Raw genomic sequence first — 16,895 nt, 5'->3', positions numbered from 1 at the left:
AAGTCCCCTGTGTCTGTCACTGTGGGATGCAGCAACCCGCTCATGGTTGGGTTGCATTGCACCATTTTACATTTGTTTATTTTTATTAGCATGTCTTGTGAGGACAGTCAAGTTTGTGATTTTCAGTCTGATGTTGGCCTCTTCAATGTTTCTTTTCTGCTGTAGTTGAGATGGATAGCCTTTCTGAACTATCCCAGCAAGGTGCCAACCATGTCAACTTCGGTCAGCAGCCAGTCCCAGGGAACACAGCCGAACAGCCTCCATCTCCTGTTCAGCTTTCTCATGGTAGTCAACCATCAGTTCGGACCCCGCTTCCAAACCTGCACCCTGGACTTGTATCTACTCCCATTAGCCCTCAGCTGGTAAATCAGCAGCTGGTAATGGCCCAGTTGCTGAACCAGCAGTATGCAGTGAACAGACTTCTAGCCCAGCAGTCCTTAAACCAACAGTACTTGAACCACCCTCCTCCTGTCAGTAGATCCATGAACAAACCGTTGGAGCAGCAGGTCTCAACGAACACAGAGGTGTCTTCCGAAATCTACCAGTGGGTCCGTGATGAATTGAAACGAGCAGGAATCTCACAGGCAGTGTTTGCACGTGTGGCTTTTAACCGAACTCAGGTCAGTCGTCTTTTTTCAAATTGTTTTTTAAAGTCTAAGAGTCCCTTCTTTCTCTCTCTAATTAGTAATTGCCATCTTCTGTCTTCTCATTTCTACCTTGTCACTTAGCTCCTCTGAAGGAACCATGCTTCCTTGCAGGATCACTGTCTATGTTGATACAGTACTGAAATCCTCAGGGACTGGTCTGTGGAAATATCCACTGTTCTTACAGGAAGCATGGTTCCTTTCCAGTTGTGATGATTTATGAACTCGATTCCCAGTAAAGGAAATGAACAGCTCTGTGCAGAACTATTCACGGAGTCACCCAACAGATTTCCTTTTGTGTTGTAGAGTTGTGACCACCCGCTCTGACCACCTGCACACACTGAACAACCTGTCTTCTTTCACAGGTGTACTGGAGATGGTCTGGTATCCATACTTCCATTAATTTTTATTATTTTCCAGTGACAGTCCTAATAACATCTTTTCAGACTTCTGAAAAATTTAAAATAAAAAGCTTTATTTCTAGATCATCTACTCTCTTCATGTATTTTTGTAGTTTGTTGCAAAAACTGTAGTTGCTGAGCTTGCCGGTGTCCACGTCAGAACATATACTTCAGCTCTTCAATGCAGAAAAAGCCAGCCCTAGCAAAGCTGATAAGTAACACTAAAATGTGTTATTTTTTACACCTGTTTTAGAAGCTAACCCTGTTATAATTTATTCTGCTCCATGAATTTAACTTAATGCCATGTTGCAAGGAATTTAATCAAGCCGAAATTATGGAAGAAATGTCAGTGTATTGGATGCAAATAATAAGATAATAATCTCCAAATTTTAAAAGTATGTTATAACATAAAATAAAATATTTTTAATAGGACTTTGTAAAATGGGAAATACTTTAAAAAGACATAGGTAAATTTACTTTGGGTTACACATTTTTAAATGAGAACACATACTTAGGGAACAATTTGCCCATTGTAGATTATAGTATAACAAAAAAGATCGTAATTTGAGCTTCTCTTGAAACATTTTTGTTTCTCCCTTCATAGCTTAGAGAATAAAAATTCTATTTCAAATGCTCAGGTAGCAGGTTGGAATCAGCATGTCATTTATAATTGTTCTGAATTACTATTGCCTTACAATATTTTACATCCTCCTTTAGATAAAAGAAAATAGTCATTGTGTGATTTCTCTGTAGGGCACTCTGTGTGTGTGTCTTTCCTCTTTACAGCAGATGAGTTTTTCAAGAACTGGGCCTTTCATACTAAATTTCATGGGTTTGCATGAACTCATCTAAGGATTATTTACATTAAGTTAGGTCAAGGCAATGTCAGTCATTTTATTTACAAATAAGTGAGTCTTGTTTAATACGGTGTTTAAAAATTTGATTATTAATACTCTAAAGTATTAAAGCAATAGTGGTAGCTTCATGTTACAGTGATTTGCAGCTCCCATCTTACCTGGACAAAATGCCAAGTAATTCAGAAAATAAAGTTTATTTTATATTTACTTCTTACTCAGGTTTGCCTAAAAGCACATTGTTTTATGTAAACTTTCTCCCCTCTGAAGTGGTCAGTTTTTGTCAGCTAGTTTTGCATCCAACTTTTGGCAGGTCCTTTGTGCATAAGCAGTATTTGTTACCTGAAATACAAAGATGATTGGTTCTGGCTGGACATTGAATTTATATGACAGACTAGGAGAAAATGCTTTTTTGGTTTGATGAATGCAACTGTAGAACAAGGTTTCAAGTGCAAATACTGATTCTTTAATATTAGTATTATTACATTAAATATATATTAAAATATGTATTGCTATGTATTTTTCTTATAACAAATGTTATTAAATATTTGTTTAAAGTTCAATTCTTCCCCAAAATTTTTGATTAACCGGTTTGGTAAAATATATTGAGAGTGACACAGAGCTGGGAGGAAACCCCAAAATGAACATTGAGAACAATTCTCCTAAAAAGATATGAAATACACCTATATATTTTGGCAATTTTCAACCAAATCTATTTGAAAAAACATAGAGTAGTATCCCTACATACTTCAAATTGTTTTTGCTAATCAAGTTTGTAGTGCAGTTAGCTAGGTAAGATTTTGCAGTATGTTATCTTTTGTGGAAAACATAAGGAGCAAAAAGGAAAAATACTAGGCGTCTGGAGAGTGTCAGCCTCAGTTTTGCCAAGAAATATCTCAGCATACTTTTCATATGAAGCAAAGCCCCACTGAAATACAGAGGAATTTGTTGCTGGGTGCATTTCACCTTTGCAAACCTGGAAATTTTTAATTTTACCCACAGTAAAAAAACAGGTACCAGTAATTCTTACATGAAAACTTTTAAAATTTGTTCTGCTTGCTGTATTTCTAAGTTCCTCACAGCTAATTCAAGGATACATCACACTGAGCTAAAATCAGGATAGTACTTTAATAATTGATGCTGTTGAGGAGTTATTTTCTAATAGTGCTGTAATATCCTAAGTTGTTTTTTTGTGGGTTTTTTTGGGGGGGATTGGAGTTTTTGTTTTCTTTGTTCTTTGTTTGTTTGTTTTGGGGTTTTGGTGGTGGTGGTGGTTTGTTTTTGTTTTGTTTGGGGGGTTTTGTTGTTGTTGTTGTTTTGGGTGGTTTTTTTTTTTCTAGAAAAGTGAAAATGCTTGTTTAAATTCATGTTCTCTTTTCTGAGGTAGAAAGCTAACTCAGACTTGCCGCTGACATTTTTGAAACTGTCATAAGCATATTTGAGCCGCGTCCAGGGACCATATCATACCATCAGTTTCTAAAGGCATAAGAACTTGCTGAAATTGGTTAGGAGTTCTGTGCAAAAACCCTGGTGTCAAGATACAGTCTCAGATGAGGGGAGAGATTTGCTTTCAGTGTAAAAGTTAAGGAAGGAAGCAATCTATAAATTAAGAGTGATTCAGCTGAATGTTTAGGCAATAAAATGGACTTCAAAGTTGGCTGAAGGTGCTCTTGTTTTTCAGACTTAATGCTCTGAAACATGAATACAGAATTTGATAGTGATGTTTGGGTGGGAAATTTCTACCAGTGTAGTGTGGTAAGTCAACACTTGATCCTAATTTTCAAGGTTTTTTAATTTAGCTGCAAAAATGTCAACTAAAATATTTCTATCCTTCCACAGTCCAGGGATTTGGCAAAAATACTTCTGCAAACTAGAGTGGGTTTTTTTTACTAATTATCTATAAAGCAGGAAAAAAACCCCTTAGCTGCACCTTAGAAGTGTGTCCTTGAGAAAGACAGAGTGTGACTTCGTTGTGTTCTTGAATAATTTCCCCCCTACCCTTAAGTTCCAAATGGTAATTTCAAAGCTGAATTCTTGGGAATGTGCCTTGTAAAATTTAATCAAGGTCCAGATACCTATAACTTACTTGAATGAAATTTCACATCTATACCGGCACAATGGAACAGCTGTTGCAGGGAGAGAAGCAGTTTTAGTGGGAGGAATTTCTCTATGGTCCTACTAGGAAGTCTTCAGAGTACAGTAGGATCTGAAGTTTTGCTTGTCCTCCAGTGGTTGTGATTCCAGCTCACTGGATGAAAAGAAACAGGTTGAATCCTGTTAGTACCTCCTTTATGTGCACCATGGAAAATTTTGTTGAGTTAGTACTTGTGCTGGCAGATCTGAGTTTCACCTCAAGCAAGGTGTCCAAAGGTGACTACCAGTCTTCCAGGATAATTTTTGTAAATTGAGATGCTTATGTTTCAGTTGCCAGTTCATCAAATTAATAAACATAATATTTTGTTTTAGCTGATGACAGTACACTGTGCAGATACCTCTACCGTCTTGAAAGGGCCAGTTCAGTATTTTCTTGTGCTTTGCAGGCTAGCAAATTGTATTTGTGATCAGTTTGCTGCCCTGGGTAGCCCCAAGCAGCCATGGGGTGACAGTGATGATGCATTAGGGTAGCCCCCCAAAGCATGGTGCCACAGCCCCCCATCAGCAGAGAGGCTTCGCCTGCTGTTTCAAATGTTAAGTTAAACTGGGAGTTCCTCTACTCTGTTTTGTTCTAGAGATGGAGTGCAGCATCAACATTTGTTGGGCTGAACTACCCTCAGAGCCCTAAACAAATAAATAAACTCCTCTCCCATTTCTGTTGTGTTTTTAGATGTTACATGAGTCAGGAAGCGAAAGGCTTGTGTTCCCACAACCAGTCTGACATTTGACTCGAAGGTGTAGCCTAGCCTGGTGCACAGCAAGGTGACGAGCCCGCACTGTGTGAGCAAGGAATTGTGTTAGTCATGGTTGTGGTTGGAACTGGAACTGGGGCTGTCTGTCTCTGTTTGTGTACACTTTCAGCTCTAAGGTTTGCTGCAGGGACTCAGGTGCTGTTATCTGGAGGTGACTTCGTGGCTCTGTCTTCGTGGAAGAAGGAAGAGTGCTTTTTGCTGCTTTTCCATGTCTGAATTTTGATAGTTTTCTTTTTCCCACAAGTGACAACGTTTGATCTGAAGGCTTTTGAATATTTTTCAGTGTTTCTCACTTTTCTCTCTCGCTCCTTTCTACTTGAGCTGCATGCTTGTTTAAAATATTAGCTGCCAGGACATACTGCCTTTCACTCATGTATAATGCCTTTTCTCATATGTGAAAACTCCTGTGTATTTAGGACTGTGCTCATGCTAATTCTGGGCAATTGCTATTTCGAAGGAGAATGCTTGGATGCACTAAACGGCTCTGTGTAATTGTAAAACAAAATCTAAGTTTACACAAACCACCTTCTCAGGCACTACTTTCTTTTTTTCCTTCCACTTTGTCTTTGGCACACTTTATTTTCCAGTAAAATGAAAAATGAAGATGGATTATTCAAAATTGATAACAGTAATGGACCATCATGTAATGTTTTATTGAATTTGAGTTCTGTAAATTATGTGGTAGAGAGAAATTTGCCTGCTTAAGTATAACAGAAATTGCCACTGTATTCATATAATTCTTCATAGTGTAATTTAAGAAAAAGTACACTATCCATATCACTATTGAGTAAAAGGTAAAAAGGTGCTATTACACTATCATGACAGCTCTCCTCTTGCTACTAAGCGACATAGATAAATGTGTCTGCTTATAACTTACTTGGCTAGGATCCAGGTTTGGGGGTGGAGTTTGGGAATAATCTTCCACCTGGACATGGGATACGAGCACGCTGCAACCAAGAGGGATACTGCTAAGGGATGTTCTGCATGTTTTGGGAAGGTTTGGGCAAATTGCATGTTTCTTCTGGAAGCTTTGAAGTTCTATCACACTGATAAAAATCTATTTGAATCAGTGATTATGTTCAAGGAGGAGACAAACTGGGGGCCAGACAGGCAGTGTTTTTGTTCATATTGGCAGACACTTTAATTTATCTCCATTTTTAAAGAATTTGTAATGAGCTTTTGAAAGCCTTGATAATATTTATTGAACATTTTTCTGCCATTAGTAATGAATTATTCTTGTGATGACATGTAAACTTTCTTTTTTTTTTCCCAATGGAACCTGGGAATATTTAAAAAAACATACATTTCCAGTGTGAAAAGAATACAAGGGAGGAACACTGAGGACAGTGTTTATAATCTCTTTGCAAAACAAGCTTAGTTTTTGTGCAACCTGAGGTACAGTATCAGGAGATCACACCAAGACTAGTATCCTGGAAAACCAGTTCAAGCCTGCTAAAATGAATAATCTGTGCATCACCACAGACCAGAATGCAAGAGCTAGGATTTTCTTTCTAGGATTTTTCCCATTGTACATCTTGTCTAACAACATTTAGCTGAAGTTTTATGCTCAAAAATTGAAGTAGTAGCAATGAAGTAATACATGAAGTAGGCAAACTATGTTCTAAGACTGCTTGGTACTAACTAACAACATCTTCATTTTCATGGTTTTTCCTCACATATTCTGATGTTTGGGTTTAAAGCCTAGAAGCAAACTCCTCCTTGCCTTCTCTGTGCTCTGTCATCTCCCCTCCTCTCTCTGCATTGCTGTTCTCTTCTCTGCTCTACTCCCAGCTCAAAGAGTCATGGAAGTGATTGGGGAAAGAGAGGAGAATGAATACTTAGTGGCATTTCTAATCACCAAGAGGTGTCTCACAGCAGTGGAAATGCAGGCAAAACTTTTAAAAAAAAAGCAAAGCAAAACCAGCATTTTCTTTATTTACTTATTTCACTGAAGAAGAGAAAGTTATACAAGAAAAAGAGCCTTTTCTACCTTTTTTAGCTGCCCACTATGTGGCTAAGGCTTATACAAGCGAATATTTTCTATTATGAACATTTCCTGTGGTTGACAGTGGCTGGTTGTAAGGAGTCTTCTCTCCTGACAGTGATTAGTTCACTTGAGTTTAGTTTTTCTTGCTCATTTTTTCATGGAGAGGTGTCTCCAGCAGAGAAACAGTCAGAAATCACATGTTTATGACTACCAATAAGGAGATGAACGATGTGGGTGTTGGTCTCTTCCGCCGAGTAACAAGCAACAGGCTGAGAGAATGTTCTCAGGTCATGTCAGGAGACGTTTAGATTGGATATTAGGAAAAAAATTTCTTCTTCAGAAACGTTGTCCAGCACTGGTACAGGCAGACAGGGAAGTGGTGGAATCACCATCCCCGGAGGTATTTAAAGGACATATAAATGTCGCATTTGGGGACATGGTTTAGTGGTGGGCTTGGTAGAGCACAGCTAATAAATGGACACAATGATCTTAAAGGTCCCTTCCAACCTAAATTTTTCTGTTCTGTTTTCTGAATCCTGTCCTCCTCAGATAGCTTTCTCTTGTCTCCAGCAAAAGAAAATCATTTTGTACCTCCTCTGGAGGTGGATTGTGTAACCCTACCACTAACAAACATTGGTAACTGTGGGTTTGGGTACTTAAAAGTAGAAAAAAATTATAGACACAAATTTATTTTCCATGTTTGCTAATAAGTAAATTTATTATTAGACTAACCATTAAGAAAAAAAATTTAAAACGTCACCCTAATGCCACTTTTGTCAGTAACCTGTTTATTTACTTTCTGAGTAATTTCTGCCTGGATACCCAAAACCAGGAAGGATCAAGAAAAGTGGTAAGAAAGTATTCCCCAAGATTTTTTTTTTTTATCCTCCCCATCTGAAATATTTTTCATGCTTAATGCTGAAATGATTGGTTTTTTCCATCCTATTTCCCTATTACACATGCAGGCACAGACAGGGCCATGAGGACCACTCTGGTGGAGGTGTAGTGGTGGGTAGCTCTGTCCTCATCACCCAACAGGGAACTGCAGAGCTCACACGCACACTGGGTGGACCCTGGTGCTGCCTAAGCACAGCTGCTTGAGAGCAGTGGCTTTGCAGCAGCACCTCCCTAAGGGTCTTTTGGCTGGTAGGAAAAGACCCTTGAGAGAGGTGACAACTTCCACAGGTGCTGTGAGCATCAGACTTCCCAAAAATTTGCATTGGACATATCACTCTCTTGTACTTTCTTAGGAATAGATATATTCAGTCAGTATTACCTGTCTTAGTTTTAGCTTTTTTGTTGTCTGCTTCCCTCTTTTTGTTTACCTCTCCATTATCCTGAATAACTTACAACAGTTCTTTAGGAAAAGAAACATTGGGTTTCTTAAAATTCACATGTGTGTTCACTTGTTATACTATAAGTAAGAGCCTTCCATGCCAATCCTCTCTCTTTCCCAGAACAGCGACAGCATTTATTCTAAGTAGTAGTTGACATCTGCTTTCCCAAAAGTTACCTTTCTTATCACCATTTTCTTATTCCAGGACAGTAGATAATTTTGAATGCCCAACATACTTAAAAGGTGAATCTGTCAGAGAGAGGAGATGTCAAGAACCTGTTGACATTAAATATAAATATCCCAGGCCATGGACTGTTTGAGGATTGGGGTTGTCCTGATGAAAAGAGAGGAAGGTGCAAGAAGGAGGAACATGGGGGCATCCAACGAGTTTCGTCACTTGTTAAACTCCAATATGCAACTCTTAGAAAGAAATATTGACTTATAAAAAATATGTCCCTGAGTCAGTGAAGCAGTACTTTAAGAACATTGCAAGTTTATAGTCTCAGATTAGTGGTGAAATATCACTTCCTTTCAAAGATCTAAGTTGCTAGAAATGTGGAAAGCCTTTTTTTAAGGTTGGGTATGCATTTTGCCTGAGAAGCCTGAGAACCCCCAGTGTATTCACATATCCTTAACATCTCATGATTGTCTGTGAACTATGAAAGGTATCATGGCAAGTTAAGCCAGTAAAAGAAGGAAGACCTATTAGGAAGATTCAGTTTATGTTGTATTTAAAACAGATGCTTGGTAAAATTAAGGGTACAATTGAGGTTCTCTTCTCTGCTACCTAAAATGCCATTAATGTAATCCTATGTGGAGTGAATAGTGCATTTGCTGTTCTCATTCCCAGCCCGGTGGTAAGAAGAATGAGGACTGATAAGCAGTGGCTTTGCAGAGCACAGTTTTACAGACACTCACCTAGGCTAACTCTCGAGCCTATTTTTTTTCTTCCTTCCCTACAGGGCTTGCTCTCAGAAATCCTCCGAAAAGAAGAGGATCCCAAGACTGCCTCACAGTCTTTGCTGGTAAACCTTCGGGCTATGCAGAACTTCTTGCAGCTGCCAGAAGCAGAACGAGATCGAATTTACCAGGACGAAAGGGAAAGGAGCTTGAACGCGGCCTCTGCGATGGGCCCGGCGCCTCTCATAAGCACACCGCCCAGCCGGCCTCCACAAGTAAACTGCTCTCTCTGCCTTTGGGGTTGGCTTCTTGTGTTCTCTCACTGCCCCGCTGGGTGAGACCTTTCTGAAACAGAAGAGACCTTCTGCTGTCACACTTTCTAAACACTTGTAGAATCATTACTTGCAGTGCGTTTCACAAATTAACTTTAAGAAATATAATGGATGATAATAGCAGTTTTTTAATACCTGTTTTCTAATTTTAAGATAAATTCTATCCATTATGGTTCCTACAGAATTTTTTGCTCATTTTATTGAGGTACAAGCTTTACTGGGCATGGAAGATGATGGCTTCTGGCTGTCATCTTTTCTTAAAATTCTTAGGTTTTTAATGCTATAGCTTCAGATAGGGATTTTAGAGGATTTGAACCATTACACTGAGAGAGAATGAAAGCAGAAGTGTGAGTACCTTGTAGTGCCTTAAAAATTATTTTTTCAGAAAGTAAACAGGTAAAACTAAAGTGATGGGGAAAAGAAGATCCCATCCCAAACTGCTGGGCATGCTTTCACCAGCTTGAGCTACTGACAACTGTGTAAAATAACAGGCTTCCTATATCCATTGCTCTGAATGATTTGGATCTGTTCAGTAAAGCTTTATGTAGTATTTGTTAAAATGAAACTTCTATTATTTTCTCTAAAATTTATTTGATTTAATTCTTAAAAAATTACAAAGTTTGATAGAGTGGGATCGAGAGACTCAGTGGTGCAGTCCTTGTGTTGATCAAGGAAACCCTGATGCTTGTTCTAAGGTACATGAGAAATGTATGAGCCATAGGAATGCACAGGATTTCCACAAAGAAGCACACTTCGCTCCAAAACCTGTGTATTTTCAGAAATCCTCTGCATTGCTGTGGCTCAAGGTTGTACCTATGCAAGGAAAAACCAAACTGATCTGCAGATATGTGGGAATCATGCTGCATACACGATCCAGTTTTGCTAAACAAAGCAAGGCTTTGGGACTGTGGGAATTTTGTGATGGGTGAGTTTTTGACAAAAACAGCAGGTTTTTGTTAACCAGTCATAGGCTTGTGACTGTGACTATGTTCTATACCCGTTTGGAATGCTATAAATTCCTCTTGAGATTATTTTTCTAATTTTCCTTCAGCTAATGGATGCTAAGAACCACACTAAAGTAACAAATAACAAAATTGTAGGAGTGAGGATGGAAGATCACCTTGACCTGCTGCAGTACTTTTTACAAGAGAAGAAATTTTAGCAGAAAAAACAGACTGTACTAATGGTGTAGTTTTGTTATCATTAACTGAGTTTAGTCTGCAAAATCCACTATAGATATTCTTCAAGATAAAGAACAAGAATCTATTTACATAGTAATGCTTTAGTGGGAAATAGTTAAATAGAGATAACTGTGTTTAAAACAACATTTGAGTTTGTTTTAATATCTGTACCTGCTCCCACAGCCCAGGTAATTCAGAGCCAAGGCTAACTCTCCTTCTTAACTTATCTCTTTCTGCCAAGGTAATGTCTCACTCTGTCTCAAGTGGTCTTGGGCAATTTCACAGCTAAAGAACAGAGTTAATTACAGGACCTTCCTGAAGGATGTCAAGTCAGAGGTAGTCTTTGTACTGGTTTTAATTCACACTTTAAACTGTATAAATCCCTTGCAGCCAGAAAGAAAGTGAGACTTAGGGGTTTTCTTAACTGACAAAACATACTGCAAGTCCAAATTCAGATGGAAAGGAGGGGGGCTAAATCTATCTGTCTCTACTGTGCTCTTGTTCATAATTACATTTCATTTTTTTTAGTGTGAGTCAGGAGTATAGTTAACCTAATTGCGACAGTTCAAAGTGGAAACAGCATACGTTTTTGTTTTAATTCTTTTTAAAAGGAAAGCAAGTTTACAAGGAAGCCTTATAGACTAACACTTGAGGTCTACAGAGCAAAGCACTTATTTTTCCAGTTGTGCTGTTCTCTGTCATTCAGCAAAACACACATATTTTCCCCAGTGAATAGACTGATAATGTAGAAACCTCTGAGTTGTGATTCTTTGTTACCTTCTTACATGCTTCCAGAATTACTCTATAAACATCTGAAGCACTTTTCACCTGCTGCTAAGTGTTCAGAGTCCTAAGTTTGAAAATTGAAATACCTGTGTTGGTAAGATAACTACAATACTTGATGCTTGAAATAATGGTGAAATTATCCTAGTTGTAACACTGGCAAGTATAACTTTACAAATCTCAGCAGAAATAAATTACAATCACGATACTGCAAAATTTTTAATGCAAAGTGCTACTGTGATACCTCCCCCCAAAATCTCCACAGTTTATTGAATATTTGATACTAAGGAAATAAAACTACTATCATCCTTACTACTAAATTTATTATAAGCAATTATTTAAAGATCACTTTGCAGGAATACAGCATAATATTTTTCCAGCTTGGCTGTGAGCTTCTCGGATAACCATTGAAAGAGAAAAACAGACCGTTTATCCTGACAACAGAATTTACACAAGAGCCAACATATTTAATATTAAATCTTTAGACCAGTGTAATGTTTGAAACAATTAAACTATGAAACCATGAAAAATGGGAGCTAATATGCCACACATGAAGGTTTATTTTGCAATTGCAAGTTATCAGTTTCGGAAGGATGTGAAAATAAACATCCTGAAAAGGATCTATTTTGCATTTTTGTGTTGCCAACTGGTGGCCAGACAGTAGAGCAGACTTAACCATTTAGCAGCTGAGCTTGTTCTGTGTAAATTTTGCATTCTGTTGTATGCAAAAACAGAAAGTGTGACCTTGGAGGTCTGATTGGATAGTAGGAACTCACCAAGCATAAACTCTGGTGCCTGAGTTAGAAGGAACAGTGTTGAATTTATCTCATTTTTACAGCATTCTTACTAGTTGCTACTTGAGCTAATGTATCTGGACTCTTTCCAATTCCTGTTTGAAATCCTTTAAGAAGCTCTTTGTCCCCCTTACTTCTCCCTTTCTCTCTGACTTAAACAAAATGCAAAATCTTACTTTTTTTTTTTTTTTAATTGAAATCATTAGCCCCTAATGCATGAGCTTTTGGGATGCGTGTCTAGCCCTCTAAGCTCGTCAAGTTGTAAAAGTCTGCTACTATCTTCCACACTGGTGGACTGAGCACAAGGAGACGGCGTACACAAGGATTTTTCCCCTTGGACATTGTTCGAGTTTCCACCCCTGGGGCAGAAGCCTATCTGTCAGGCTATTTCCTGGGGCACTGGAGTTTATAAGTATTAGCATCTCCATCAGGTAGGTACTGCATGGAGACATCATTTAACCTCTGCAATATAGAGGAAGGGAAGAGGTCCTTTCACGTTCTATTTCTTTTCATAATTTCCCCCCACTCTTCAACACCTTCCTCTTGCAGATCACCCCACAGATGCCCTTTTGGGGTATTCCTAGGTCAAGTTAAGAGAATGAGTCTATTGCATGTTATGTGGAAATGAGAGAATCTTGGGATACTTTAGAGGATACTGAGGTGCTAGGAATGGCCTTTATGTTTCATCAGGGCCGTTTGGGATGACTCCTCCCTCTTCTGTACAATTTTTGGGGGAGGATGGATATAGGTGGCCACGTTACAGATTTTCTTTTCCATAATATTCTGCTTAAAGGTTTTTAGCCATCCTGCAGTTATAAACACTTCTTTGTCAGGACAAGTAATCTCCATTTCAGCAGAGCAGAGGAAGAAATCTTTCTTGCCACCCATATTCCCCAAAGAAAATTTGTGTTAACCTTTGGGGCGTATCATCATCCTGTGTAAAAACAGAGTACGTGTAATGTCAAGAGCAGAATATTATTTTAACAAGGCAAGGTTTTAAGAAGTAGCCACAAATCTTGCATGAGTCATAATTCTAGGTACTCATTGACCAAAACCTTCATCTCATAAGTTACAATCCTGGCTTCCCTCTGACTGCAGATAAATTATAGTTCCTTCATGTAAAAGCAGTAGTGGGTTGAGTCTCAGAGATAGTATGTTACTCTTTCTTGAAAGACTGGTATCTAGGAGAGCACTGCTTTGATGGTGTTTAAGGACCAGTGAATCTCCATTGTAAGGAGTTCTGGATAACAGCAGCTTCCATGAAACTTTGTGGTGGAGTCCTAGAGTTTAAATACATGCATGTGCCATGCATGCATATATATCACCACCAGCAAATTTTTTATTTTTTAAATTGGCAAAATTTGAGACTTAGGTTGATAATCTTTGTGTCAAGCTGCATTTTAACAAAAGTAAAACTGAACAAAATAATAAATGCAATCCTCTCCTCTCACCCCCACAAAAACCACCATGGAGGAGAGTTAATGGAAACCCTGACACTTAAGTATAACTGCACTTCCAGGCGCCACTGTAATAATGGAGTAGTAAACCTTGTCCTGATAAAAGCTGTTCTGAAAGCAACAGCATTTATTGTACCTCCTCTGCTATTTGCAGAGCAGAACTGAAAAGTAGTTTGTTTTGCCTGGAATGAACTACTTTATGAATTTTAATGTACAATGTAATATTAAAAGCTAAACCAGGATTAAAGAAGATTTTTGTTCCCAAGCTAAAACAGTACTTATGAGAATGTGTTATATAAGATTTTTTTGTTTCAGTTTTGATGGGGAAGGAATGAGCTTCCATGTTTGTGAAAGCCTCTTCATGCTGGTTATTCCTTGTATGACAACTTACCCTTTTTTTAGGAAAATTGAATTAATCCAGAACTTCTTGCTGCTGTAATCAGTCTTATTTGATGAGAAGACATATCTGGGTAGGCCAGGAGGAGATGGATGTGTTATTTTTTTTCAAGTATTCTTAGAAGACTAGATTGATTGGTGATAGAAAGATGGCCAAGTGAATTCCTGATTCTCAGTGTGTTACATTTGTAAAATAATGCTCCCCTCTTCAGTTAGTATTTGCAAAATTTGCTTACTGTCAAAAAAAAAAAAAATTAGCTGATCTATAGTTTCTTTCCTAAACAGAAAATGTGGCTGTAGGTGTGGGTGGGGTGGGAGGTTGTGCTTAAGTGTAGATGAGATTGGAGATTATGTTTTGTTTTGTTTTTCTCTCCAAAATGAATACTTTTTCCACCTCCTCTCCCAAGTCCTGAAGTTGCATCGTTGAGAGCTTTCTTGTTTTCTGTTGGGTTTTTTTGAGGAGGAGGGTGTTTTTTCAACCCAGCTTCAAACAGCCTCTGTCTTGAACTCAATTCTAAATTCAACACGACAGCCTAGATGTTTGCTTATGTATAAATTATGAAACAGTTTTATGTATGGATATTCTCCAAGAGGTTAATTGGCATTACTGCATGGAATTCATCAGACCAGAGCAGACCAGTAGTCCATCAAGACCAGCCAGAGTCTATACCTCATCTTTGAAGAAAAATTATTAAGAGACAGGAGAAGAATTTTTATACTTGGCCAATGAAGTGAATTGGAGAGGGAGAGGATATGACTGCAAACCACACTACTCTTGTAATCCCCAAACCCATCATTTTATAACTTTAGGACTTTATTCCCCTGAAGATCTTTGGGCTAATACTGCTTTTTGATGCAGATATTAGTGTTTTCTGAATTCAATTAGTGTTCCCTAATTAAATATCAACAGAAGGCAATAGGAGTTTGTGTGTTTGTTTTAACTTTGATGACATATTAGATGATGTTGAATTTATTGTACCTGTATAAAGATAGATGTGATTTGTGAACCAGAATGAGGATTTTCAGTAATTCCCTTGGGCTAAATGCATATCCTTATTAAATTGGACATTGAAAAGTGTGGATCGAGTAGCATAGTTCAGATTATGTCTACAGCATGGTGTGTGATGGTTTTTGATGATCTGGGTGTTCACGGCTCAGTTAAGTGATCTATGAAGTACTGCTACAACATGAAGCTGTCTTTTGAAGCTCAGTAGCAATCAAAAAGGCAGTGTGCTTACAGAAGGGACACATTTTGATCAAGATCACAAGAGCAAAGTGTTTCCTTCCCTAAAGACTTGTTTATGCTAGCTGAATATCTTCATCTTTTCATTTCCCCCTTGAGTCCTTCAAAGATTAGTTACAAGTTAAAATTATTTTTGGGAGGAAGGACTGAAATTTGTTTCTAAAAATTTAAACCCAAGGTTCGAGAAGGCATATTGACAAAGCCATCACTTTTGCATTCTCTAATTTAGCTTAGGCTGATTTTTACTTGCAATATAGAAGGAAGCGCACACAGATAAGTCTGTCTTCAGATGTATGTTTAACATCCCCACCAGTTACCAGTTATCTTCTGGCAAGTCCTTCTTATTTAAAGGTTATAAAATTGCCACTGATTTTGTATTTTTAAATTATTTCACTGCATTCTGTTCAGGAAATGCTCCTGCTCTTGCAGCCCTGTAGGTATTTTTCTGGTGTGAGGCATACCTTTTCCTGCTCGGCAGTGGGAAGGAGAGAGTTTCATGGTGCTGGTCCTCACTGCCTGCTTCCAGGTGTCTCAAATATTTCTGAGCACCCTTTGGTCTAGGCTTGGTCATCCTCTGCTGCAGTGTTGCTGGTAAAATGTCACACTGCAGAAAAGGGCATGGCTGCAAAGAACTAATTGTTTTCAGATAAAAAACATCATATGATTAACTGTATGCCACATTTTGGAATTTTTCTTCCTTTCCATTTTTACTTAGGGCCCTTGTTTTCAGACACCAGAAAGTGCTAATGCCTACTAGAATGGGGGCAAGGGGAAGTGCTTGTGGACACCTTGTTCTTGCTGGAGATTTAGCCCTTGTAGTTAATGGGTGTGTGTTAGCATTGTTCCTGAAAAGCCTGATGGACAAATCAGGCTCAGCAAAAGTGGCATGCACTCCCAGTTTATGGGCTAGATTATTTTATATTGAAAGCACTATGGATGATAGCTAACACAAACTGAGCATAGCATTTCTAGGAAAAAATGGGTTGCTGATTTACCTAAGTCCATCTCTCATCCAAAGCCCTCAACACCCATATCATGAGACTTGTGATATACGAAAGCTCATAAAGAGTGAGATTAAAAGATGAATTATCATATTGTCATGATTTCCTTTTGAACCTCAAGGGACTTCAGAGCACAGGAAGATGCTGACTTGCACTGGATCAAACTGATAGTGAAAGTGTGGGTTTAGACATGTACTAAAGACTAGGCTGAATCACCTTCTGAAGTTCCAGGCTCTATCCATTAGATTTAGAATGAGACTGAATGACTGTCTTAAACTATTTGTGTGACTTCGGAATACCTAAATTAATTCAGCTCTCAATAACCTCAGTATGAATCAGTAGGTTTGAAGTAAAATCTTAAGGTTTGAGTTTGTTTGCATCATCACCTTGTGGTTCTTGGCAGAAATCCAGTTTTTCTTTCCTCTGATCCACTTTGGGATTAGTGGCCCATTAGGTCCACTAATCTTGAGCAAGCCTTGCAAGAGTAACTGCTAAAGACAGACATTATCCTTAACTACTGAGAACATTGTAGGATAAGCTGCTGATTTTCTGTACCTCTCAACTGATATTGCAGAAACTGCAGTCTAACCTTGGTGGGATGATTCTTGGTGTTGAAACATCACTTCCATCGTTTCCAGGGGATGAAGGAAAGGATAGTCTCCTGCACATCATGTCGCTAC

At 38.3% G+C, this 16,895-nt stretch overlaps 1 protein-coding gene across 4 annotated transcripts in view; it reads left to right on the top strand.

The window, feature by feature from the left end:
• Positions 1 to 16,895, top strand: part of SATB1 (SATB homeobox 1) — a 92,451-nt gene that overhangs the window by 48,013 nt on the left and 27,543 nt on the right. For all 4 annotated transcript variants that reach the window (XM_066319672.1, XM_066319680.1, XM_066319657.1 and 1 more), the window contains 2 exons: positions 166 to 620; positions 9,091 to 9,303. In XM_066319672.1, the coding sequence (XP_066175769.1) occupies positions 166 to 620; positions 9,091 to 9,303 (668 nt within the window). The remainder of the gene's footprint in view (positions 1 to 165; positions 621 to 9,090; positions 9,304 to 16,895) is intronic.

This window comes from Sylvia atricapilla, chromosome 1, assembly GCF_009819655.1.
Source record: "Sylvia atricapilla isolate bSylAtr1 chromosome 1, bSylAtr1.pri, whole genome shotgun sequence".
NCBI classification, from domain to species: Eukaryota; Metazoa; Chordata; class Aves; order Passeriformes; family Sylviidae; genus Sylvia; species Sylvia atricapilla.
This window is presented reverse-complemented; position numbering and strand designations above follow the sequence as displayed.